The 27,763-nt window shown below is 42.7% G+C and overlaps 1 protein-coding gene across 3 annotated transcripts in view; it reads right to left on the reverse strand.

Annotated features, from left to right (window-relative positions):
- The window catches only part of SLC9A8 (solute carrier family 9 member A8), a 68,621-nt gene extending 44,943 nt beyond the window's left edge, over positions 1-23,678 (reverse strand). Inside the window, exons 1-5 of one of the 3 annotated variants that reach the window (XM_055300518.1) lie at positions 23,469-23,678; positions 22,950-22,997; positions 21,363-21,541; positions 14,283-14,363; positions 489-547 (exon numbers count right to left, since the gene is read on the reverse strand). In XM_055300518.1, the coding sequence (XP_055156493.1) occupies positions 489-547; positions 14,283-14,363; positions 21,363-21,541; positions 22,950-22,997; positions 23,469-23,494 (393 nt within the window). In that variant the 5' untranslated portion in view covers positions 23,495-23,678. The remainder of the gene's footprint in view (positions 1-488; positions 548-14,282; positions 14,364-21,362; positions 21,542-22,949; positions 22,998-23,468) is intronic. The other 2 variants (XM_055300508.1, XM_055300501.1) reach the window with 2 other exon arrangements.
- Positions 23,679-27,763: the final 4,085 nt, after the last annotated feature.

The following is a 27,763-nucleotide window of genomic DNA, read 5'->3' on the forward strand; positions in this document are numbered from 1 at the left end:
GTGGGATTCGATCCCGGGGCTCCAGGATCACACCCTGGGCCAAAGGCAGGCGCTAAGCCACCGAGCCAGCCAACCAGGGATCCCCAAACTTTTTTAAAAAAGTCAGATGTTGGGATGCCTGGGTGGCTCAGCAGTTGAGCATCTGCCTTCGGCTCAGGGCATGATCCTGGAGTCCTGAGATGGAGTCCCACATCGGGCTCCCTGCATGGAGCCTGCTTCTCCCTCTGCCCATGTCTCTGCCTCTCTCTCTCTGTGTCTCTCATGAATAAATAAAATTTAAAAAAAAAAGTCAGATGTAAAGATATCAACCCTAATCCAACGGAATGTTAAAAAATTAGTGGGACAATATAAAGTTTACTGATGGTCATGTAATGATAAGCCATCATAACTAACCATCAGTGTTACTAAAATTAAGGATAATCAATAAAAATTTTAAGTATGTTCAAAAATCAACAGGCAAAAAACAAAAAATCAACAGGCAAACCTACCTTCCAATTTGCCAATTTTTTGAACTCTATAATTTTTATAACTGCTCCCATGAGAATACCTATAAGAGAAAATATAAAGTTTGACATAACTTATGATATGAGAAAGATTACTCAGGTTTATTTTCCTAGAAAAACTGATTATTACGTCTTTAAATAGCTTTTATGGATTTCCCCAAGTTTTCAAACTGAAAACGTAAGAATGGAGATCAATGTGAAGTTCCGAGTCACATCTTAGACAAACATACTATAATGAAGTCAACAATGGCAGTGGGGGGGCATGCAGCTTGGGAACAAAAAGCTTGACTGAACAAGCCCTAAGGACAGTCTGCTGGGCACAGAAGATTTAACTGGTCAGTTTTGGTACACCCACTCATTTTCAATGTGAAATGACAGAAAGCTCACATGCCAAGTTTCCTCTATACTGCTTATTCTTATCATTTCTGAACAAGAATCTGAGATCACTTTCTTAGATTCAGATGGCAGTTCTAGGCAGAGTATTTAGTTAGAGATAAAACCCCAATGCTAAAAATAACCTAAAGTAAAAATTCTGTGAAATTCCTGGAACAAAACAGACCATCTAAGTTCAGGCATGTTTCCTTAAGGCTGACAGGCTCATTACTCTCTCATAAAGAACCTACCAAAAATAATTCTCAAAGAAGCATCACGGGTACAATTTATGATGGCTCTGTTACTCACTAGATAAATGATTTTTAACCCTGTTGACTCATCAGAATCATCATGGGAACTTTTTATAAAATAAAGACACCTGAGCAGCACTCTGGACCTATTAAATCACAATCTCTGGTAGGGGCTGATTCAAAGCAAGTCTAAAGGCCACTGTCATAGACCCTAAAAGTCAAAGACATCTCCCCCACCTCCTGCCCAGAGGAAGGAGCTTTTCCCCACGAACAACAGAAAGATGAAACACACTTTGTTACTATGTCTGATGGGGGTGGGAGGAAGAGACAATACTAGAACAGAGAAGTTTATCAGGAAAAGGAAGTGCACATCACTCACTTCTGTGGGGGAGGGGGTTGCAGGTGGAGAGGAGATAAGTTTAACTTTATAAACCTCTATACTATCTGAATTGTTCCATATTGTTAAAACTATAATAACATTACTCTGAAAAAGAGACCAAGTCAAAATAGATCTGGGGTGTAAAGAGGGTCAATGAATCTATTTTCGAAATAGAAGTTGTCTATTCACTTGCCAGGTGGCATGAAAGCACTGATTCCAAACTCTCCAGATAGAGCTTCCCAATTGCTTTTTTTCTTACCTTTTCAAATTGTGTATATATTTAAGGACTTTTTAATACAATTGTTTATTAACCAAATAGCTCATGAATACATTGTAAAATGTTGTAAATAAAAGACCCTTTTGATGAGATCCCACCCCCCATTCCCACCTTAGTGCTTTCTCTTCCTGCCCCAAGGTAAGCAACCATCTCCAGGAGTTTGGGAAACATTCTATCAGATCATTCTCTAGCCTCTGACATGTTTATATTTAACATACAGTACTGTGTTTATGTACATATGGCACACCTGTGTGTATTTATATAAAATTTACAGTATGTAATGTGTCATTCTACTATTTGCTATTTTGCTCAGTGTTAAATCCTGGGAGATGCACTCACGGATTATTACATATAGATCGGCCTCATTCCTTTGAACAGCTCTGCCTCATAGCATAAAAATGCCACACGTTTAACAGATATTTCTCCAAAGAAGACATACAAATGGCCAACAAGCACATGAAAAGACGCTTAACATTGTTAGGGTAATGCTAATCAAAACCACAATGAGCTCTTCACACTCCTAGAATAAAAAGACAGGAAAGCAAGCACTGGCAAGGGTTCAGGGAAGCAGGAGCTTTCATTCAGATATTGCTGGTAGGAATGTAAAATGTCACAGTGGTTGCTGTGACAAAACAGTTTGGCAATTCCTGAAAAAGTGAGAGTTACCATATGACCTGCAACTCCACCCAAGAGCCCAGAAAACATATGCTTTTATAGGAACTTGTACACGGATGTTCATTAGCACCGTTATTCACAGTAATCCAAAGGTGGAAGCAACGCAAATGTTCATCAACTGATGAATAGAGAAACAAAATGTATATTCACACAATGGAATATTATCTGGCAATTTAAAAAAATGGGGCACTGATCTATGCTACAACGTGGATGAGTCTTGGAAACATGCTAAGTAGGGATCCCTGGGTGGCTCAGTGGTTGAGTGCCTCCCTTTGGCCCAGAGCATGATCCTGGGGTCCCAGGATCGAGTCCCACGTCAGACTTCCTGCATGGAGCCTGCTTCTCTCTCTGCCTGTGTCTCTGCCTTTCTCTGTGATTCTCTCATGAATAAATAAAATGTTTAAAAAAAAAAAAAAAAGAAAGAAAACATGCTATGTAATAGGGGCCAGGCACAAAAGACACATATTTTGTGATCCATTTGTACAAAACATGCAGTATAGGCAAATCTATAGAGACAGAAATGATTGCTTTGGACTGGGGAGGATGGTTTGGGGCTCATAGCTAAAGGGAAAGGGGTTTCTTTTGGGGAAGATGAAAATTTTCTAAAATCAATTGTTGTGATAGCTGTACAACTCTGTGAATATACTAAAACCCACTGAACGGTACACTTAAAATGGGTAACCTGTATCATATGTGAATTATATCTCAATAAATCTGTTATTTAAAAAAAGGCCACAGATTATATGATTCCATGTATACAAAATGTGTGGAATAGGCAAGTCTACAGAGGCAGGAAGGAGGTTGGTGGTTGCCAAGGGAAGGGGAAAGGAGAGAATGGGGAATGACTGCTAATAGGTAGAGGGTTTCCTTTTGCAGTGATGAAAATGTTCTGTAATTAGATAGTGGTGATGGTTGCACAATCCTGTCATTCTACTATATTCAGTGAATATACTGAAAGACACTGAATTGTATGCCTTAAAACTGTGAAGTTTACAGTATGTGAATTATACTTTAATTTTTTTTAAAGTCACAATTTTTTTTTAACCATTCAGCAAATAATAGCTGTCTCCAACTGTTTGCTGTTAACAGTGGTCCTGCAACGAACACAATGGTTCAGGCTGCTTTGTGTAAGTGTTTCCAGAGGGCAGATCCAGAGACAGTGAAAGGCATGAACATTTTTATCTCTTGAGAATGTTGCCAAATTGTCCTCCAAAGTGGTTGCACCAATTTACACTGCTGCTCCAGAGCATTCCCACATTCTCACCAACCCTGGACAGTCATCAGACTAAACATTTCTGCCCCACGGGATGGGCAAGAAGTTGTTACATTGTTTCACTTTGCATTGGCAGTTAATCTGCATTCAGTAATCATTCCTGATTACTAGAGAAGCTGAACCTCTTTTCACGGTTTCAGATTTCATTTTCAAAGCTAGTGTTTTTCTGCTCTACTACAACTTCAACTTTCTCTTTCCCTTGTAAATGTATAACACCATGGTTAGTGCTTTGTAATTACATATGAAACAGCTGCATTCGAAAATCATTATTCTTTTTAAAAGATTTATTTATTTATTCAGGAGACATAGAGTCAGAGACATAGGCAGAGGGAGAAGCAGGCTCCCCTTGGGGAGCCTGATGCGGGACTGGATCCTAGGACTCTGGGATCACGCCCTGAGCCAAAGGTAGATGCTCAACCACTGAGCCACCCAGGCGTCCCATGAAAATCATTATTCATAGTTATCTATTATATCTATCTATTATAATCACTATCATTCTATTGCCTAAGCTTGCTTCTATATTATTATTTATGAGGCACTAGAAAGCTTTGTAAAATACAATGTGATATTATCACTACTACTGTTACTACTATTTCCTGAGCAATCCTTTCTAGATGTCTTAGGACTAAAATATCATGCAGCCTGAGATTAGCAGCTTCCCCTTTTGAGACTGAGGTTCCAAGTTAGGTCAAATCAATCTACTCTCCAGGAGGAATTCCTACCACACGACTAGCTACCAGATGGAAATAATGCCCTAGTTACAATTTTGTATATTCTTACCAGTAAAAAGAATGTAAGCATATATAATCTCAAGTTATAAATTTTTATCTCTTATTAAAAAGCACTGCTACTATATTAATATATTTGAAAGTGTACACACAAAACAGAGTTTGTAAAAGAGTGAAATTAAAGAGAAACTCAAGGGACGTCTGGGTGGCTCAGTGGTTGAGCATCTGCCTTTGGCTCAGGTCGTGGTCTGGGGTTGTGGGATCAAGTCCTGCATCAGGCTACCAATGGGGAGCCTGCTTCTCCCTCTGCCTATGTCTCTGCCTCTCTCTCTCTCTGTGTCTCTCATGAATAAATAAAATCTTTTAAAAAAATAAAATAAAAAAATAAAACAGAAACTCAAGTTCTTACATTTTCTTCTGCCCCCAATAGATCCTGATGCACACACCTCATTATGGACATCATTGTATTAACTCAAAACATTGGGAACAATTCATAATTATTTGTTGAGCCCCTTCTCCTAGGATTTGACACTTTAAATTATTTCTAATCCTCAAGAGAATGTTTCAGGTAGGAAGGCTCAGAGAGTTGAAGTAATCTGTGTGATGGCTCAGGGTCAGCTAGGGACACTGGACATCCTAACACTTCATGATGCTAAGACAGAGGCAGACTATACTGCCCCAGCCTGTCTGCATAGCTGTTATAGCCTATGAACCCTCACCTCTCTCCCAGGGTGCTCTGCCCTACCACCATCACTGTGCAATGTTCCTAATAATGTTACAGGAAAAATGCTTAAGATATCTTAAGGATGATAATCAGGTTGCAAAACAGAATGTAGAACATGATCTTAATTCCCTTGAAGAGTAGATATATATGTACATATATATATTTATTTGCCCTATGTTAAAAAGAGACACACACACACACTTTACATCCAGACACTGTGCTGATGTATAAGATACACATTATTTTAGTTCATCCTCACAACTACCCTGCAAGGCAATAAACCATAATAATATAGATAATATTAAGAGCAGCAGCTAATAGTCATTGATTACTTAGCAGGTCGGCATTATACTAAGTGAATTCTATGCATTACCCTGCTCAGTATCTGCAATTCCAGGAAGTGAAGGCACTGTCACCTGCATTTTATAGATAAGGAAACTAAGGCTAAGGCCCAGCACCACTTATCTAGTAAATAGCAGGTCCAGAATTAAGAATGAATTATTACATCTTTATTTAATTATGTAACAGATGTACGTGATACAAAATTTAAAAGCTACAAAAGAATATTCTGTGAAAACTTGAGTCCCTGGGCTTTTTCTCAGGATTTTGCTATCTGAGTAAATACATGATTCCCCATGGGTTGAGGCATTCACAGCACAAACCCCTGAAAGAGGGATTGCTGGGTCAAGGGTACAGGCATTTTTAATTCTCCTTCCACTGGGCCCATTTGTGGAAGCCGCTGAGAATGCTGGCTGCTAAGTGCTCGCAGCTGTCCCCTACTCTGGAAAAGTGCCCTCAGCTGCCAAGAGGCACCTTCTCAGGAGGTTACACCCACCCCACACCAATTCATAGACAATGACTGACAGGGTGGCGGGAGTCCAACTCCCTCTCTTTAAAGAGGGACAACCATGGTGTGGGTTCTAGTCCCTGGGCCTTCCTGTGAGGCTAAGGCCAGACTGAAGCTGAGATCCGGCCTGGTGTTTGGCTCTTTCTCCTCCTGAAGTCTGGTTTACTTCCTTTCTTGCAGATTTGTTCGAGCACCCCTCCATAAATTACATGTCCCCAGCCCCATCTCAGACTCTGCTTTCAGGCAGCCAACTTAAGACAACTGGTTTCAGGAGCGGAGTGGCTCTAGGAGGCAAATTTGAAAGGTGCTGTACTCTGGAGTTGGATAGCTCTGCAGCCAGCTGGCCATGAGGACCCCAGCACGGTGGTCAATCCCGATGGTTACTCCTGGGGGCAGCAGTACCACTGCTAGGGCTCCCTTGTGGTGGACTGGGTCAGACACTGGGTGGGAAGCAGTGGCTCAGGCAGTGCCTGTGGTGTTGGAGAGGTGTGGGGAACATAAGAGCAGTGGAGTTGTGTGGTGGCTGCGGAAGGCCACTGATCTTTTGAAGAGAGAAAATGATAGGCTTAGACAATCACAACTTAAAAGCAAAGGGTGAGCATCAGAGGTCTTCCCTGGCAACATGTAAGCAGACCCTCATCTCTTGCAGCTGGAGGGCTTCTAGAGCTAAAGATCAGGCCTGGGACTTAAGTGCAGGAGTGGCAGATCTCCCAAGAAAGCTGCACTCGAGAAGGAACATCCATGCCTTCTTCTGCCAGGCCTGCTAAGGAAGAAGTGGGACTTTGAGACCTGGGGGAGTTATCCAGGGGAGATGCACACAAGCACCTTCAGCCCCCAGATTCTTGGAGACCGTCTGGTGGCAGAAGTGCCCCAACCTCCCTGCTGGAATACAGAGTTCTGCAGGCTATTTCAAGATTACAGACGAGCCCCAGATAAGTCGAGTGCCTTATGTTAACTCCTGCTTTGTCATAACCTAGTCCCAAAGGACCCAGACCATATGTACCCCAGGACAACATGCTGATCCAATAGACTGTGGACATCACATTAACCTGATACAATAAGCAAGAAGTGGCAAGTAGATGTCTTGGTAAGACACATAGGCTTCAGAGGATAAAAAGTTTCAGGGGCCTGCCCATCTGGCAAGCTGTTAGGGGTCAAGTGGTCTGGAGCATGACAGGACGTTGTCTCCAAGTAAAGGACAAGATTTACACCTTCCATCTCCCACAACTAAGAAAGCAGTGCAATGCCTGGTTAGGCCTCCTCCAGGTTTGGAGAAAACTACTTCAATCATTTACTGGTTTGTGGGAAGCTGATAGTTTTTTTTGGGGGGGGGGGCAGAAGAGAGGCCCTGCAGCAGGTCCAGCTGCAGTTCAAGCAGCTCCGCTGCTTTTGCCATACCATCTATGGTATGGTACTAGAATGATCTATGGTAGAAAGGTATGGTGTGTGACATCTCAGGCAAGTCGCAATAGGAGGGCTGCTCAGCATAGTTCCCTAGGGTTCTGAAGCAAGGTCCTGCCATTTGCAGCAATTTGAAAACCACCTGAGGAGAAAACGCAAAATGCTCCTGGCATGCTATGGGGCCCTGGTACAGACAGAGTATCTAGACATGGGACATCAGATGCTCATGTGCTCAGAACTGTCCTTTAGAAGTAGGTTGCCATAACTACTCAGTTTGGGGGCTGGGTGGGCTGAGCAGCAATGTGTTGAAAGATGAAAGTGTAACATTACACACTGAGGCTTGTGCCGGTCTACAGGGCACGAGCACAGGTGCGTGAACAGGCACCACAGGCCTCTGTGTCCTCTACAGCTGTTACGTCAACATCTCTCCCTCAGTGCTTACTTCTTGATGGGAGTTCTTCATGACCATGACAGAGGAAAAAGCACTCAAGCTTGGTTCATGGAGGATTCAGCCAGCCTCTCACCTCAGTCACTTCAGTGGGTTCATGATCACAGACACTACAATGGGAGCTGTGCAGGGGCTCAACAGCACGAACTCCTCCTCACTATGGCTGCTCCAGCTACTACCATTGTTGGATGGATGGCTGGACAGCCACATAGACCAGCACCTATCCCCTGATGTGGTTCCATCCTTTGTGAAGACCAGCTAGCTACATGATGGCAGCTCGATTACCTCAGACCCCTTCCACCCTGGAAGGGGTGGTAGTTCATACTGACTGAGACTGGATGCATGCTGGCTGGATGTCCTTTGGCTAGTGCCATTGTCCAATGGCCCACAAATGTCCAAGCCACCGAAGTGGGATACTGCATAACAATGGGTAAACCAAGAGATTCACTTTATGGGAAAAAAGATGCAGCAGTAGGCATGTGACCATGGACTCCATAATGGTCATATACCATGTAACACCCCATCCAGAAGCTGCCAGCCAGCCAGAGCTGTAACCAGGTTTTTTTTTTTTATTTTTATTTATTTATTCATGAGAGACACAGACACACACACACACCACACACACAGACACTGGCAAAGGGAGAAGCAGGCTCCATGCAGAGAGCCCGATGTGGGACTCGATCCTGAGACTCCAGGATCACGCCCTGAACTGAAGGCAGGCACTAAACCGCTGAGCCACCCAGGGATCCCCTGTAACAGGGTCTCTTAAAGAAGCTGAGGCACCAGCTTGGAGATGACATCCTGTGAAGAACGGAGCTCTCCCCCAGACTGCAATTTACTCCTCAAACCAAGGGCCATTTTAGGGTGGTATATCCCCAAGGATAAGCATGGGTATAGCACACAGTGGGTAAAGTAGGAGTGGCCCCACTCAACATCACTCTCAGGGACTCACTTGGGAATGGAGAGTCCTACTTGGGGAATTTCTGCTTCCTTAGCCTGAAACTTTAGGCTCAGGGGGTTGAAAGGTCCTGGCTCCCAGAAGGTAACATTTCCACCAGGGTTCACATTGTAAGAGTTACAACGGCAGCTGCCTGGTCCCTTTGGGCTCCTTGAGCCAATAGACCAGCATGCCTAGAAACAGGCAACCATATTGGCAGGGATAATTGACCCTGATCATCATGAGGAGACAGGTCTGCTACTATATGAGGCAAAAGAAATATAGTTACTTATATTGCACTCTTTTAGCCAAATGATTTTTTGAAAATGTTTTTAGCACATTTTGTCAGCTGTAATTACAGAACCAAGTTATATTATCATAAGGTAATTTTGAAAATCCAATCCTTGATTTTGCCACCTATTCTATTCAAAGATACTCTAAAAGAAGTCCTACCAGTTAGGATTAGAATCCATACTTCAGGGCTGTTTGTTTTCTGGGGAAAGCGTGTTTTATATGTTTTGTTTTTAAAGTAGCTCACATTTTCAGAGGAACATTATTCCTTTTTCCACCAAAAAGGAGAACATTTAGGTGGTGAAGGAGGAAATTCAAGAAATCAGCCAAATATAGCAACTTTCAGAATACAATTATTTAACAATCTTTCTTATTCTAAATTTGAGCTTATCTCCCTACTCTGGCGTAACTGGAAGATTGAAGTATAAAATACAACATACGGATGATAAAATGCTCCACTAAGAGAAGGAGACCATAAAACTAGGAAAGTCCAAACAAGACTCCAGGAAAAAAAAGGGAGTTATTCCAGACCGAGCACACATTTAGTTCACAGCAGTAAAAGAACAACAGGAGTTCCAAGAGGACCTCATCACTTCTGACCCATACATCCAGGAACTAATAAAAGTCTGTGCTAGCACTCTTCCTTGGAATACAACAGCCCTGAAAATCCTGAGCTTAATGTGACCATTTTGTCAATTTGACAACCAATTTTGGCCTCTGCCTCTAAGACCACTACTCTAACACCAGCAAATGAATGCCTGTTTCTTCTCTAATGAAAATCATGGCACTGCAGATTCAGTGAGAGTTCCCTGTGAGCCGCTGTAAGCTACGTCAGCACTGGTTAAACTTTAATAGTCTAAAAAGGAACAGAAACTGTTACAGCTAGGATTCTCCCTTTGTCTTAAAAAAAAACTTTTTTTTTAAGAACTTAAGTACAATTAGAATATCATTACTACATCTGCTTTTTCCTGAATTACTTTTAGTCAATAACTCAGGGACTGAGTGATTTTTCATTCCTTTCTACTCAATTAAAGGAGCACTCAATAAAGAAATCTAAAATCTTTTAGTTATTAAAACAAGAAGGAGTTAATAAAACTAAAGGCACACAGTTAAGAAGGTGATGACAAGGGAGCACTTCGGTGTTTCCTAGTCAATGATTCCATCAAATCTGGGTTTCCTAATTATCAGCGTATTGGCATTTGGATGGGGCAAATTTTCAGTCCGTATCTGACCCCTTCTGACTTTTCCTCTAAAAATATGTTGGGGGGGAGGGGGTGGGAATCTCCTGTTTTGCTACTGGAAAGATTGTAAGCAGTAGCAGATAGTAAGCAGTACAATTATTTCATTTTTATTCCTTATAAATTCAGCCCAAAATAGCCAATCAGCACCAATAAAAGTAAATATGTGAACTTAGTATGTTCACATATCTTAATATGGAAAGGGTGGTAAAAAGGAAAGAACACAAAAATGATAAAAACTCAAACCAAGTAAGGTCATCTAATCTCCACATATATGCCTACAAATGGTTTGGAAGAGAACAAAGCCTAATAATAAAAATAGCTGAAGTTATCAATGAAAAGGATTTTTCTTTTTCTGTATAGTTCTTTGTGCAAAAAAAAAAAAAAGGGGGGGGGGGTTTAAAGGCCTAAGCTACAGAATTCCCTAGGTATAGAAAGTATCCAAAAGCTTTGAAGAAGGGTCAAGGAAATATCTTTAAAATTTCATGTTGATACTTTTTTATAAAGAATGAGAAAAGTTGGGATGCCTGGATGGCTCAGTCAGTTAACTGTCTGCCTTTGGCTCAGGTCATGAGGCTAGGGTCCTGATCATGTTGGGGGGGGGGGTGGAGAAATCCATGCTCAGCAGGGGGTCTGCTTCTGTCTCTGCCCCACACCATGCTCATGTTCTCTTCTCTCTGAAATAAATAAAATCTTTAAAAAAAAAATGAGAAAAGTCTGGAGATTCATCTGAAAACACAATAAAATAGAAGGGGAAAATGTGCTTTTAAAGGCAGACAGTCCTTTTCTATACCAACTTTTTTTTTTTTAAGATTTTATTTATTTATTCATGAGAGACACAGAGAGAGAGAGGCAGAGACTTAGGCAGAGGGAGAAGCAGGTTCCTGTGGGGAACCTGATTTGGGACTTGATCCCAGGACCCTAGGACCCCAGGATCACAACCTGAGCCAAAGGTAGACGCTCAACCACTTACCCATCCAGGTGCCCCAGGAACTCTGAATGTTTAACATCAAAGGCTAATCATGTCTCTACATGACTGTAAACTGAAAAGCAACTCTGGGTTAGAAGAGGTAGGCTGGGAGAGTTTATCCCTGAAAGAAAGAAAACCTTTTTCTCTGGCAGCTTCATCTAGATTCTTTTTGGCACAAAACTTGGAAATTATTGAAATGGGGGATATCTCAATATTTTATTACACTTTGCTCTAATGAGAAAAAAAGTTTTCCTTCAATTCACATGGCTTTATGAAATACAGAACTATTTTGATAGCTTTGTCAGCATTTCTAAGTTCTAACCAAATGTCCTCTAACATAATAAAAAATACTTTCTGGACCCCAGCACTCTCCCTGGAACCGTTCTCAGCGTTCTAATCACCTGAGTTAGCTACCGGAAGTTTTGAAAGCAAGACTTACTTTCCATCAACTTTCCCATGACCTAGCTGTACATGCCACGTTATTTCTGCTCTATCAGTGAAGAAAGAAACCCTGTGGATAGAGAGCCTTGGCCAATCCCCAACACCATTCCATCCTGTCCAGGCTAGGGAGGCTATGAGGTCAGAGTTCATCCTACAACTTCTGGTGGAAAGAGGGAGAAGAAGAGGCTACTTTTCCCACTGTGATTGCTATGGTAAGGAGAGCAGGCCTGAAGCTAGGGTTCAGGAGAGAGCCTGCCTGAGAGTGAAGCCAAAACAAAGGGAAGGAAGCACTGTTGAAAAATGAAGAAAAACAGTCCAAGAGACTTGATCTGGCTAAGTCTGAAGCTAGTGCTACCTGTAGGTTTTCTGTTCCATGGGCCACTGCGTATGCAACTCCACCCCCACCAATTTGTTTTCTTTGAATCAATTTCAATTAATATTGTCCCTTAAATAGGAAGAGTCCTGTATCAGTTAAGATGCTTTTAGCTGCAAGTAAAAGGACACCCACATAAAAATGGCTTAAGCCACAGATGTTTGTTATTTCATATAACAGGCAGCTCTAGAACTATCAATTCAATAAAACAACACTGCAGTCAAGAATCCAGGTTTCCCATCTGTCCCCTTGGCAATCCTTAGGATTCTGGATTTTGTCTTTGAGCCAGTGATTACAAGACATCTACCAGTGCTCCAGGCATTATATCCTCACATGACAGCATCAGAGGTATGGTCTCACAGGCCAGAACAGGGTTTCCCACTGCCTTGCTGCCTTCACCCTGTACAACCCATCAATGGTAAAGGGGAATGGAATTATCATGATGGCATAAAGACCAGTCTTGACCTGGATGGGCCTATCTTTCTTCAGTGCACTGTGGCAAGATACCTGATCAAAATTAGAGTTCTATTTTTAAGGAAGGGTGACATGGCTCTTGGGTAGGCAACCAACAATGTCTGCTGTAACTCCTAATACAAGCATTGGTGTTCGCTGACCTGCACTTACCCAAACATTCAAAGAGTGAAGAACATGACATTCCAAACCAAATTATAAGAACCATCATTTCCATGTGCATAGTACCTAAATGCATACCAACTATAGTTCTTATTCTGAGAAACTATGAAAACTGACCACAAAACTGTACACTCCTTGGAGTCATGTTTTAAGTCTTTACTGAATGTCCCTGAATAGGTTATTAGTTGTATAGGTTATATTCAATGTTCCTGATAGCAGGAAAGGGATGTTAATAAATGATCATCCCATTCTTAGAGCTCGAAAACTATCTTGTTAGTGAAGGTTGTTCGAATCTGCCAGGATGTGCAGCTCAAGAGCCTGCTAAATAGAGAACAGGAATTTGAGTAAAATTGTTTTTCAATTATTTACTGAAGATCAGTACCACCCAGTGGTGTCTCTTCCTTAAGATATGGCATCACTAGGGAGTTATGAGGCTTACGTGAGGGGGCAATGCAAAAAAGATCATGGGCAAGAACCTGGCACTTAGTAGAAACATGAGGCCCAGGGGAAACACAGGAGGAGCTGAACCAGGGTAGTAGGAATGCAGATGGTGACAAAAGAAGGTGAATCAAAGTCTGAATGTTCCATCTCCAAAGCTAACCTAAACCATCGCTGTACTGTAAAATTATTACTAAATATGCTAAATAAGACTCACAAGGCAAAGAAAATTAAGTAGAGCATCAGTGGAGATAAGGAAAAATTAAATATCATTAGTAGGCAAGTGGAAACTAGTAAGAGTAACTACAATATCACAAACTGATGAATGTCTTAGCTGACCTTACTGAAAACTTATATACTATGCCTTAAGTACCCCCACCCACATTTTCATCTTGATTTTAATACTTACTGAAAATTAAGGTCCCTGCACTTTCATTAACCATTTCAATTAACTTTCATGTAAGCTTGTATCTATTATGATACCGATTTAGTATCAGTAGATACTAAATTAGCCTCTAGAGGCTAATTATCTTTTTTCTTTTAATATTTATTATTGAAGGACAGTTGACATACAGAGGCTAATTATCTTAACAATTAATTGCTGCAGGAAACAAGAGAGAAATGTAAGTGAGGTAGAATGGAATGCTCCAGAAGACTTTAGATCTGACTGACATGGAAGTGAGCCACTTCTCCTTCCTAAACCATAAAGTGAGAGTCCCTTCAGGTTGTAAAATTCAATGACCCTATGAATTAAGCATCAATTGCTTGCCTTAGTTGAGTTGCAGGTCTGCACAGCCTAGTAACACAGTCAATGTGCCCCAAAGGTAGTTCTAGAAACAGAAAGGCCTTTGAGTAATATGGGGGGAGGGGGGTCTATGTGACTTTTAGGAGATCATCACCCCTCTCTGAGCTATAGTGTCCTCATCTGTAAAATAGGATCACAATACCCTCATGACAGATGGCAGTGAGGATTTAAATGAAATCAGGAATATATCATATCTCATGTGGTTCCTGGCATTAGGGAGGCACTCAAAAAATGGTATTGTTACTGGTTTTCTTATAGGATCACTGATAAGCACTTACCTAAAGAAACAACAGCAACGCTCTCTGGCAAGAAATGTAATCTGTATCGGATCAGTAAATGCACCAATATGATGCAGATAGCTGCGGGGAAAAAATAAGACATTGTTAAAACAGCACAGTTTTAAGTTCAAAGCCATGGTTACTTCTGGGGGGTGCTGCCAGGAAAATGTACAAGGGACAGTGACACAAACTGCAGTTGTATTTTCAATCTCTTATTTCTTAACCTGGAAACAGATTCACAGTGTTTATAGCATTGTCTCCATATTTCTTCATATGCCTGGACTACTTTGTTTTCCAGTGGTCACTGAAAGAGCAACAGATATCTTCAGTTTTTCTAGCCTGTTAAGCCTTCTACAATCATTTCTTCAAATCTCTCTGATTCTAAGAAATGGTCTTCAACTTTTTTGAAGTAATCAACTAGAAAACTTGAATGGTGAGAAGGAAGTCAATGAAATCAATCACTTTTATGTAAAAATAACTGCAACATAACATGTTGACACAAAGTATCTTGCTACCATGTGGTTGGTTCTCTTTGAATACAGAAGGAAGTGAGAATGTTGTATAAAGAGGACAAAGTACGTACTTTGAGCTGATGATGAGAACAGCGAGAGCAAAAGATGGGGTGCCTGCTTCTTGGCTGGGGGACCAGGGCTCCCACTGGTTGAGGGCTCCGCATGAGCCAGGCGCTACACTGAGCACTTCCCAAACACTGTCTCATTTGGCCTCCAACACCCCTCTTAACTATTATTATCATAATCTCCTTTGATTATAGATATAAAAACAGAGGCTTCAAGAGGTCATGTCATTCATAGGTACTGCAGGATTGAGCCCAATGCCAATCCTGTGCTCTTAACCAGAGGCACCCACCACCTCCCACTCAATTGCCTTTGTTCCTCAGTCACCAAAATAAGAATAATGTCTGACTTTTCTCACGGAGGTGTTGTCATGAAAGAAAGGAAACAAAAGGATGTGAAACTGTTTGAAAGAGGGGAGCCTGGGTGGCTCGGTCAGTTAAGCATATGCCTTTGGCTTGGGTCATGATCTTGGGGTCCTAGGATTGAGCCCTGCACTGGGCTCCCTGTTCAATGGGGAGTCTGCTTCTCCCTCTCCCTTTGCCCCTCCCCACCAACTCGTGTTCTCTCTCACTAACTGCTCTCTCTTTCTGTCTCAAATAAGTAAATAAAAAATCTTAAAACAAAACAAAACCCTGTTTGAAAGAAGTATTTCTGGACAGCCCCCACCCAAAAGCATACTTTCACATAAATAATTCCTAAATGTAATTTCATGGTTCAATTCCAAGTGTGCATGTCTCCTTCTTTTATTATGCACCTAGGTGGTATACCATCTCATTAATCACAGTATTATCTTAACAGCACTAAAAATAATTGTTGCTTTTTTTATAAAAGGAAACGTTTAAACAATCTGCAGGGCGGTTAAGTGGCCACCCTCAGAGCCTGCACTGACAAACTAGATTATCTTTAGGCCCACCAAAAACCACCAGGTGGCTAGAAAAAGGAAACAGTTGTACATAGAGAAATTTTGTCCTCCTTTCATTCTGTGCTTTAAGCTATCAATCTGTGGTGTTATTTTATTATAAATATTTAACTTAGTTAGAAAAATCCTACATTAAATAGTAAGAGCAAGAAAAAAATGTTCTAAGGCATAAGCACAACATGTGACCAGTAAGCAGTCCTATTGTCTAAAAAGGCAGGCACATAAGTAGACCGAATATAGATCTAGGGAGTTCATTCAGTTTCTGTTCTTTTTTTGCACCATGCTAGATGAAAAAATTAATTTAAAAAGCTTATTGTGGGCAGCCCTGGTGGCTTAGCGGTTTAGCGCCGCCTTCAGCCCGGGACATGATCCTAGAGACCCGGAATCAAGTCCCATGTCGGGCTCCCTGCATGGAGCCTGCTTCTCCCTCTCCCTGTGTCTCTGTCTCTGTCTCTCATGAATAAATAAAATCTTAAAAAAAATAAAATAAAAAAAGCTTATTGTAATAAATCAAACATCAATTTGTACCTTTAAGAGCAAAGGGGAAGGGTGCCTTGGTGGCTTAGTAGGACCCTCAACTCTCAGGGTCATGAGATCAAGCCCAGCATCTCTCTCCCTCTCCTTCTGCACTTCCCCTCTGTCTCTCTCTAAAAAAAATAAAAAATAAAAAATAATAATAATAAAAAAAAAGCAAAGGGGAAAAACCTATCTCTAACAGAGATAACTAAATATGAGGTTCATGAATGCCAGGTAATGGTCCTCAGCCACTTAAAAGAATGAAGTCTGAAAAGACCCACAGAATGGATGAGAATATTTGTAAATCATTTATCTGATAAGAGTCTAGTAACCAGAATACATAAAGAACTCTTACAACTCAACAACAAAAAGACAAACAATACAATTTAAGAAATGGGCCAAGAACCAGAATAGACATCTCTTTGAAGATACAAATGGCCAATAAGCACATGAAAAGATGCTCAATGTCACTGGTCATTAGAAAAATGCAAATCAAGACCATGAGCTACAACTTTACACTAACTAAGATGGCCATCATTAAAAAACAAAACAAAACACAATAAAAAATAACAAGGGCTAGGGGCAGCCTGGGTGGCTCAGTGGTATAGCGCTGCCTTCAGCCCAGGGTGTGATCCTGAAGACCCAGGATGGAGTCCCACGTCAGGCTCACTGTATGGAGCCTGCCTCTCTCTCTCTCTCTCTCTGTCTGTTTCCCATGATTAAATAAATAAAAAAATCTAAAAATTTTTTTTAAAAAGTAAAAAATAACAAGGATTGGCAAGGAAGTGGAGATCCTGGAACACTAGGCCACTGCTTGTGGAAATAGAACATGGTACAGAGAGTTTGGAAATTCCTGAGAAAGCTATACATAGAATAACCATTTAACCCAGCAGCTCCACTCCTGAGTATGTATCCAAGAGAAATAAATATATGTCTACACAAAAACCTGTACACAAATGTCGACAGTAGGGATCCCTGGGTGGCGCAGCGGTTTGGCGCCTGCCTTTGGCCCAGGGCGCGATCCTGGAGACCCGGGATTGAATCCCATGTCGGGCTCCCAGTGCATGGAGCCTGCTTCTCCCTCTGCCTGTGTCTCTGCCTCTCTCTCTCTCTGTGTGTGACTATCATAAATAAATAAAAAAAATTAAAAAAAAACAAAAAACAAATGTCGACAGCAGCACTATTCACAACAGCCAAAATGTAGTAATAACCCAAACATCCATCAATTGATGAATGGATAAACATAATGTGGTATATCTACACAAGAGATTATTATTCACCCATAACAATGAACGCACTTCTAACACATGCTATCAACCTTGAAGATACAATGCTAACTGAAAGAAAACAGATATAAAAGGCCACATATTGTATGATTCTATTTGCCTGAAATATTCTGAGTAGGCAAATTCCTAGGGATAGAAAGCAAAATAGTGTTTACTAGAGACTGGGGGTGGGGGAAATGGGGAGTGACTGCTTTTAATGGGTACTGGGTTTCCCTTTAGGGTGATGAGAACATTCTGGAACTAGATAGTGGTGGTGGTTGCACAACATTGTAAGTGTACTAAATGCCACTGAATCGTACACTGTAAAATGGTTAAAATGGTATATATTTTATGTTTAACACATATACATTCTTTAAAAGAAAAAAAACATCAAGTAGATACAAAAAACAGGGATCTCTGGGTGGCGCAGCGGTTTGGCGCCTGCCTTTGGCCCAGGGCGCGATCCTGGAGACCCGGGATCGAATCCCACGTCGGGCTCCCGGTGCATGGAGCCTGTTTCTCCCTCTGCCCGTGTCTCTGCCTCTCTTTCTCTCTCTGTGACTATCATAAATAAATAAAAATTAAAAAAAAAAAAACAGTAGTAACATAAAAAGACCTCCAAGACATTCTGCAAGATGAAAAAGCAAGTTTAGGATCTTACTTATATTAAAACAAACAAAATCCAAGCTATCTAAGGTCTATGTACCTGTATATGTTAATGTGCTTATGAACGTATATTTGCATATACACATACAAGTTCAAGGATATTTGAGAAAAAAACAAGAAAGGACAAAAGCTTCCATGCGGTATGGAGGACAGGGATACCACAAGTTAATATGCTTCTAAATGTTCATGCCCAAAGTAATAATTATGGAAACTATATTAAAACATAGGTATATCAATTTTAATAACTCCATTAAACTTAATGGCCCATAAAATGTATCATACAATGCTAATTGTTAACTCAATAAAAATGACTCACCATTGTTTCTTCAGTCTCAAAGATCAGCAAGGGTTAAGTGTAAGTCAACTGATTTCAAGCTTCTAAAGTCAAAAGTAACTAGAGTAACCAGAGTTTTATCATCCTTCCTCAAAAAAGGGGGAGCACACACTGTAATCCTCTGACAAGCTTATAAGACATAAATTACACTTTCATTTGACTTGACTAAAATAGTAAAAAGGGGCATCCCAGTGGCTCAGTAGGTTAAGTGTCTGCCTTTAGCTCAGGTCTTGATATCATAGGTCTTGGACTGTAGTTCCGCTGAACAGAGAGCCTGCTTCTCCCTCCCCTTCTGCCTACTGCTCCCCGTTTGTGCTCTGTCTCTGTCAAATAAATAAAATATATATATATAAAATAAAGAAAATAGTATTTTCCTAAAAGATGTGCAGTGGGGAGTCTGCTTCTCCCTCTCCCTCTGCCCCTCTCACCACTTGTGCTTATGCACTCTCCTTCTCTCAAGTAAATAAATAATCTCTAAAAAATAATAAACAGAAGTGGTTAAATGTGTTCCAGTTTGGGAGTTCCTGAAGTTTAGAATAAACTATGACTAGTAGTTTCCTCAATTCACTGCAGTTCATGTACTTAGTGAGTTAGCAAGATATCCATTAGCTGTAAATTTTTTTATACTTTATCAGATATATATTGTCTGGACATCTAATATATGAGATATATAATATTCTGTTGATAACACACAGGAAAAAAGCAAAAATGCCTTCAAATTTATTGAAAAAGAAAGCATTCCATTCTGCTAACACATACTGACTTACACATAAAAAGTGGAGATACCAATTCAGACTGCCAACAGTCTGACGAGGTGAAAACAAAACCCATCTGATGCTAGTGTGACTCTAGAGTCTAGGTTTATGATCTGTTTGAAATGGCAATCCAAGTAAAATACACAGCACTCATAAATACAGTTCAGACCTTTCCAGCCCCAAAGATGTGTTACCACTGCACAGGGTTTTGCCAGGATTAAAAAGTACTAACAACCTGTTTCGTGGTTTCTGTCAGAAACTAACCTTCATTGCTCCACACCCTGAAAATCACCTTGAAAGTCTGACTTACCACTTTTATCTTCCCGTGAAAACACGTCACTACAAAACAAAGGTTTGCATCCAGGCCTGCCTTGTATGCTATCCTACCATATCAAACTGACAACAATGTACAGAGGCTAGTAATACTCGTCCTTCAGGATTACAGATTCAGGTACTAAAGACTTCTTGATCAAGAAAAGAACTGCTAAAAAAAAAACAAAAAAAAAAGAAAACAAAACTGCTTTTCTTTATATTCAACTACTATCACAGAGGAAAAAGGAAAAAAAGAAGAGTCCTTGATTGTTGAAGGAATCCCCTAGATGCAGAATTCAACTACCTTCACCAGGTACACAATTACTTGAGCATATCAGGTCCGTATGGGATACTTCATGCTTGTGGTTTGTGTACTTTTTCAGTATTCCACTTAAAAGTCATGTGTGTGTGTGTGTATCTTTTTTTTTTTTTAAAGTAGGCTCCTCACCCAGCGTGGGCTTGAAACTCACAACCGTGAGCACAAGACCTGAGACCAAGAGTTGGATGCTCAATCAATTGAGCCATGTAGGTGGCCCCAATTTAACGGTTTTTTAGAATCTGTGAGAGATAAGGCTGAGTCCTGCGACTTTAAATCAAGTGATTGGTTTATTAAAATTATTTGACCATTAGCAGAATCCAAATATAAATATGAAATAAGTTCTAGTTTTCTTCAAAAAAGTCCTCAATGACATCAGTGAAATGCTCTGCACCTTTTAATCCAGTTGTACTTCCTAGTCCTCTGAAGAGACCTAATCTAATTCAAAATATGGCTCAGTATCATTAAAGAAAAACAAAATGTAAATATGCCAACTTCACTCTTCCAGGAAGAGTTTGGATTTGGGCCAAGTTTCAAGCTATTTCTTCCTTAGTTAGTCCAAAGTGGTTGTCCAGTTTCAACTGGATTTTCTTGTCTAAGACAGCTGTCTACAGTCTCGAGGAGGCATCTAATGTATTGCCTTTTACCAAAACTTCTTAACTGATGTCTGGCAACCCAAATATTAATCTCTAGTCTCCCCAGAAACGAGGCATGTCAATTGCTTAATCTCTCTGGGCCTAAATTTTCTCACCCATTACTGGAGGAGGATGAACAGAACGAGACTTTTAAGTTTGAGAGTGAATCTGTTCAAAGAAAAATATTACATAAGTAAACAACAGCGTAGGTGGTATACAGATATGGGAAAAAATCATACCATGGTTGATTAGCTCAGATAATAGGGTAAGGAAAGGAGTGTTGGATTTTTTACTCAGCAACAAAACCTTTAATTAAGCAAAATTTACATGGAAGCCTAATAGATAGGAGACCAAATGCTGCTCTGGTCAGAAAGTCAGATGCTCTCCCATTTGACTTAGCCCACCTCCTGCTACTACTACCACCACCTACACACACACACATATACACACACACACACACACACACACACTCATGAGCAGGGTTTGAAATCCACTAAGCTAGAAGAAGTTCAAGGTTCTTTCTGGGTCAAAAATCCCTTCTTCCAAATGACATCTAAGATACTATATAAAGAGCTCTTCAGAATTGCTAAGCTCAATGATTTAGAAAGAAAAAGGAGCACCCTGTTGTGATGTTACGAACTAACTGATCATTGTCCCTCAGTGTCTGATGTCAAACCAAATGGAAGGAAGGCTTGATATTAAGTAAATGGTGGCTTAGACAGGGTTGACCTTCTAGATAACACACACAGACACTCAAGATGGCAGATGAGGGTGTCTCCACATTCACCTAGGACGAGGAGGCTGAAGAAGATGGTCATGCCGCTTGACTGTTCCTCCTGCTGAGCCTGCTCCCCTGTTTGCACAGGGAGAATGGGCTTGGCAGGGGTCGGGAGCACCAGTTTCGTAGTGACAACCAGGGTGGTGTGGAGGGTGACATTGAAACCTTCATGAGTTGTGTTAGGAAACCTGTTGGACACAAAAAGCAGCAGGATTAGTTAAAGGGAAAAGGGCCCCAAGTGTCAACACATATACACAAACAGAAGGAGAACCTGGCACAGAGGATGACGGGATTCACAACTCTTACAACCACCAAGCAGGCCTAAGAGAGACACTGATTCAGAGAATTCCTGCCTGCCACAGCAGGAGAGTACCAGGGGCTTCAGGTGCTCTGAACACAGCCACTCAGAGAACAGCAACAAGGGGGAGTCAGGGCCCATGTAGACACAAAACACTGCCTGCTCTTTGGCATTTAATGAGGGATTTAAATGGAGACAAACTGAAGTCTCATCACATTCCAGGATCCAGTGCTATTTACTTGGCGCTGTTATTTCTCCTATTTACATTCTTTTCCTTGAATTATAGCAGCAGGTTGAAGAAGCCACCCAAATTTACCCAATTGTTGATTCTGGTCGGTACACCCCACCCTGCTTTACAGAATCCTTTTCAGATTTCTAAAGGCTCAAATGTAACCTCCTCCGTAATACTGCACCCACCCCACCTCTTATGTTCCTCCCAGTGCACACTCCTCACTTTGGGGTGGGACTGTTGTAAACTAGGGCAATATTCATATAATAACCATTGCAACTGTGATTATAACAGCTCATGTTTATTGAGTCAATGCTTCACTCCAGGAACAAGGTCACCTACAACCTCTCATTTAATGGGCCCACCAGGCCTGAGGTGGGCACTATTCCTTTCACTTTTTCACCCATGAATAACTGAAGCTCAGAGGGGTTGCGTAACCTGCCCAGTATCTCAATTAACCGGTGGCAGAACCAGGTTTGAGACCAATCGTGTAATCACAGGGCCACTGCTTTATGCTGCGGATGCCCAGGTTGGTGTCTGCCAGTGGTGCATGTGCTGAGCAAGTAGGAAATGAAAGGACCACCCAGCCAGCCGAGACACGTCTGCAAAGATGTCAGGTGAGGGACTCTGAATTCAACCATGGGGGGTTCCTTGTTACTGTTTTTACAAACCGGCTCATACAGGTAGGGCATCTATATAGCATGAAACAGGTTGTGCCCAGTGGATACCGAGACCAGCTAAAGAGTGGTCCTGGCGGGTAAGTACCTGGAGGACACGGGACCCCTTGCCCCCATCCCTGTCTCATCTTGTACACCTAGCCCCCCTCACTCTTTCTGTTCCAGCCATCCTGCCTGTCTTTCTGCTCCTCAAAGACATGAAGCTCTTTCTTGCTTCTAGCCTTTTGCACTTGCCTGTTCCCTCTCCCAACCCTCCTTCTCATCATCAAAGTTTCGACAGGCACGTCCTTTCTCCTAAGGGGACTCCCCCATCCTAACACTGCCATTTCCTTTTCGAGCTCTGACACCACCTCGCCTGCGTACGGTCTTTTCCCCACTAGAATGGAAACTACCTGAGGGCAGCTCCTGGTCGGCCTCCTTCACTACTATGTGCCCAGGGCCTGGAATAGAGTAAATGGCCAACAGTTAACGAATGAATGAAACTCAGTGGAGGAAACAGATGCGAAAAATGACCGTTACGGTGGAAGAGGAGGCGACTGGCTAAGTAGAGGGGTGGGGGGTGAAGTGGGGGTGGGAGACTTCCTGGAGGAGGCGGCGGAGCTCTCCCTAATCATCAGAAGATCGAAAACCGGGGAAGCAGAATTTGGGTTTCAGTTTCCGCCAGGCGCCTTTCGAGGCCTGCCCTGGGCTGTCGAGTCCTTGCACGAGGATCCGACCCCCAGGAGGCTGCGGGGCCGGGCTGGGCCCAGGCCCGTCCCTCCCGCCCTCCTCGCTGGCGCCGGCAGGGTCAGTCCCGGCCAACCGACACAAGCAGCTCCGCCTTTCGGGGCCGGAGGGCGGCCCGAGGCGCTCGCTGTCACCCGCCGGGGCCCAGCCCCGCCGCCTCCGCCGCCCGGGAAAAGCCCACTCACTCCTCTTCCGCCATCTTCTCCCCCATCCTGCGGAGCCTCCAAGACCACCGAGTTCGGAGCCAGGGGCTAGCTGGGACCGCTTTTGCTTCCGGCTTCCGCTGGAGGCGCGGGCTGGCCGGCGAGCGGGGGGCGGGGCCTCGGCCGTGAGCGGGCGGCCCTTCTGGCCCCTCGTCTCTGTAGCCTGAAGGTGGGAGGACCCGGCCAGGGCGATTTTAGGACGCCTGACCTCCTTGGGCCCGCTGACCTCCTGGCCTCGTGAAGTTTCGGCTTCTCTTCATCTCAGGGCGGAGAAACTTTGACGGAAACTCCTGTGAAGTCATCGTGACTCACCCTGAGAGCTAGCACTCTCCACCCAGTGTCCAGGACTTGGCTAGAAGGAAGCTTCCAGTCTAGGCTGTGCAGAGGGACCCGGGGGTGCACCTTCCTGTCCCAGCCCCAGTCTTCCTCGTTGCAAAGAGGACTAGCCACCTGGCCTTGCAGAATTGTGCTGTACTCTATTTGCAAACATTTACTGAATTCTGACTATATGCCTATCGTTAGTGGGGGCGCCCGGGTGGCTCAGTTGACTAAGCCTCTGACTTGATTTGCACTGAGCTCAGGATCTCAGGGTGGTGGGATCCAGCCCCGCCTGGGGCTCTGCCTTTAGCTGGGAATCTGCTTTTCTCCCTCTGCCCCACCCCCTGCTCACGCTCTCTTTCCCTAAAAAAAAAAAAAAAAATCTTAAAAAAAAAGTAATAATAATAGGTGATGATGATGCTCTAGGCTTGGATCATTCACTAATTCTTTCACTGAGTCAACAAATACTCTTTACACACGTGTATGTGCCTAGCTATGGTTTGTGGCCTACGGGATACAGGAGGGAAGGAACATAGCTTGTTGGGGGGGTGGGGAAGAGGGACCCCATCAGGAGGGCTCCTACTCTTGGGTAAGGCTTTTGAATAGACACCACCTCCTTCCTTGCTCCAAGCCATCGTATCTCCTAACAGCTGTTGTAGCTGCCTGAACTGTAAACTGTCTCACTGGCTCTGCTGGCTGCTCCTTGTGGTCTTCCACACAGTGGGCCCCAATGATCCTGAAAAAAAAAATTTTTTTTTTAAGTTTTTTATTTACTTGAGTCATCCTTACACCCAACATGGGGCTTCAGCTCTCGACCCCAAGATCGAGTCACATGCTCTTCCAAATGAGCCAGCCACATGCCCAGCCTAGTGATTCTTTAAAACCCCAGTCATTGCCCTACTTAAGTTAAAACCACTGGTGGGGCACTTGTGTGGCTCAGTGGTTAATTGGGTTAAGCATCTGCCTTCAGCTCAGTTCATGATCCCAGGGTCCTGGAATAGAGCCCTGGTTCAGGCTCCGCATCTAGTAGGGAGTCTGCTTCTCCTGTCCCTTCCCTCCCCTCCAGTTGTGATCTCTGAAATAAAGAAAATCTTTAAAAATAATAATAATAGGGATGCCTGGGTGGCTTAGTGGTTGAGCGTCTGCCTTTGGCTTAAGGCATGATCCCAGGGTCCTAGGATCAAGTCCTGCATCTGCCTCTCCATAAGGAGCCTGCTTCTGCCTATGTCTCCATCTCTCTCTTTCTCATGAATAAATAAAAAATTTTTTTAAAAAATAATAATAACCATAGGGGCACCTGGGTGGTTCAGTCAGTTAAATGTCTGCCTTCAGCTCAAATCATTATCCTCAGGGTCCTGGGATCAAGCCCTGCATCGGGCTTGCCGCTTAGCGGTAGCCTGCTCCTCCCTCTCCCTCTACCTCACTACCTGCTTGTGCTCTCTCTCTCTATTATTATTATGATAATAGTAAAATAAAACCTCCACTGGCTTCTAGTCTCAATCAAAGAAAAAAAAGACTTGGAGAACCCACAGGACTCAACAACCCAGTCCCCTTTACCCCTCTGAGGCCCCCTTTACCCGTCTGAGTTCAATCCACTCTCCCCCCTCCTGCACGTTTTTTGCTGTGGTCACAGTGACTTCCTCTGTGTGCTTGAAACACATCAGGAACACTTCCACCTCTGTACTTGCTCAGGCCTTTGTCTAGAATACTCCACATGTGAGTTGCCCCTTGGATCTCACCTTTTACCACTTTTGGACTTTTTATTTAACCCTTACCTTATTCATTACACATATGCTGACCACCCTGTTTAAAATACCAAACCCCATCTCCTTCCCTGAGTTATTTTTCTCCATGACACCTAACATATGGTATGTTTTACTTCTACATTGGCTTATTGTCCTCCCTCTAGGAGGATATAAACTTCCTGAGTGCAGAGGTTTTTGTCTGTTTTGTTCTGTTTTATCTCCTGTGTCTAGAACAGCACCTAGCACATAGTAGATACTCAATAATAAATGATCATTGAACAAATAAAGAAGTGAGTTAACTCTAGAAGTGCTAGGAAACAGAGGATTTTGAGGAGTGTTCTGACCTGACTTTTATCGGGACCCCTCTGCTTGCTTGTGGGGAGTTGGGGAGTTGGCAGCCCTCTGACAGCTTAAGAGGCTTTTGTGCTAATCTGGGTGAGAAGTGATAGCAGTTTGGATTAAGGTGATGTCTTGGAGATGACAGGAACGTTTGGCTTCTCTGGGTGTATACTGAAGGCAGCATTTGCTGAGGGACTGTGGTGTCTAAAGGAAAGAGAGGAGTCCAGGATGATTTCAAGGATTTGGCCCTGAAGAACTGAGTGGAGACAAGATCTGTCCGGCTCCTGCCCAGAATCTTCTGCCATCTAGACTCTCTTAGAGCTGTTGTCACAGCTAACTGAGGGAATGTGCTTAGGATCAGGCAATGTTTATTGAGTTCTTCCTGTAGGTGTGGTGCTGAGCTATTGTTTCCTTAATTCTGTACTTTTGTTGTTGTTGTTTTGAGGGAGATACTATCATATCTATAAAGGGAAGCCACCTGCCTGAAATCACACACTGGGGAAATGTTGAGGCTGGGATTCAGAGTCTTTTTACCAAGTATCCCTTGTAGCTCTCCACCACCTGAATTTCTCTGGCTCTAAAATAGGGCCAACACCCCATTTCTCTCCTATATCACAGAGCCTGGCAGAAGTGAACTGGCTCAGAGAAGATTCAGAGTCAGGTTCTCTTCTGAGTCTTCTCTCAGAAGACCCCTGGCTGGAGTCTGGCCCCTACAAACTGGGGGTAGGATTTTTTGTATCAAGCCGCCAGCTGTAGGGCCACTCAGGATGAAAGCAGCTTCCTGAATTCTCTGAGGGCTGCCCCATTCTACCTGGCATTCCACCCACTGCCTTTGCCACAGATCCTGTTATCAGGGCCAGTTTTGTGACGCTCATTGGCATGCTGCCAAATAGGAGTCCATAGAACACCTACCCTTGGGCCTGAGAGCAAATCCCAGGCCCTTCTCACCTATTCCTGGGAACCAATCTAAAATCATTACTCCCAGAAAGGCAAACAAAGCTATTCAACACACAGATCCTGGGCTCCTGTGCTGTGCCAGGCCAAAAAGAGGCTAGAACAGGTCCTGGTTGAGTCCCATAAGTTTTTTTTTTTTAAGATTTTATTTATTTATTCATGAGAGACACAGAGAGAGAGGCAGAGACATAGGTAGAGGGAGAAGTAGGTTCCCTGCAGGGAACACGATGTGGGACTTGACCCCAGGACCCCGGGATCACCACCTGAGCCGAAGACAGACTCTCAACTACTGAGCCATCCAGGTGACCCCTCCCCCCATCATAATTTTTGACAGATCCCCTCTTTGGAAGGCTGTTATAGGATTAGAGAGAAGCTCTAGTTCATATAGTATAGGTATTATACTCAATAATAAATGATCGTTATAGTTATATGATAACTAACCTTAGTTCTCTGTTCTTTCTGCCTTCCTACCCCCAACCTTCCTCTTTCTTGCCAGTCCGGTCTCAGCTTAAATGTTATCTCCTCAGGGAGGGCCTCCCTGACCACTCAGCCTAAAGCAAGAGCCAGCAAACTTTTTCTGTACTGAGCCAGACCGTAAATATTTTAGGTTTTGTGGGCATTCAGATCTCTGTTGCAACAATCTGACTCTGCCTTTACAGTGGGAAAGCAACATTAGATGATTTAAATAAGTATGGCTTTGTTTCAATAAAACTTCATGGATATTGAGATTTGAATTTCTTGGCATTTTCATGATACTTGTTTTCAACCATTTGGAAACATGGAAACTATTCCCAGCTCACAAGCAATTACATAGAGGGTGGCAGGCTGATTTGCCCCTGAGGGGTAGGGCTGCTGACCCCGGTATGAAGTGTTAAACATAAGTGTTTCTGAGGCACTTATCAGGGTCAGATTTTTTCCCCT

Source organism: Nyctereutes procyonoides, unplaced genomic scaffold (genome assembly GCF_905146905.1).
Source record: "Nyctereutes procyonoides isolate TBG_1078 unplaced genomic scaffold, NYPRO_anot_genome, whole genome shotgun sequence".
Classification (NCBI taxonomy): Eukaryota; Metazoa; Chordata; class Mammalia; order Carnivora; family Canidae; genus Nyctereutes; species Nyctereutes procyonoides.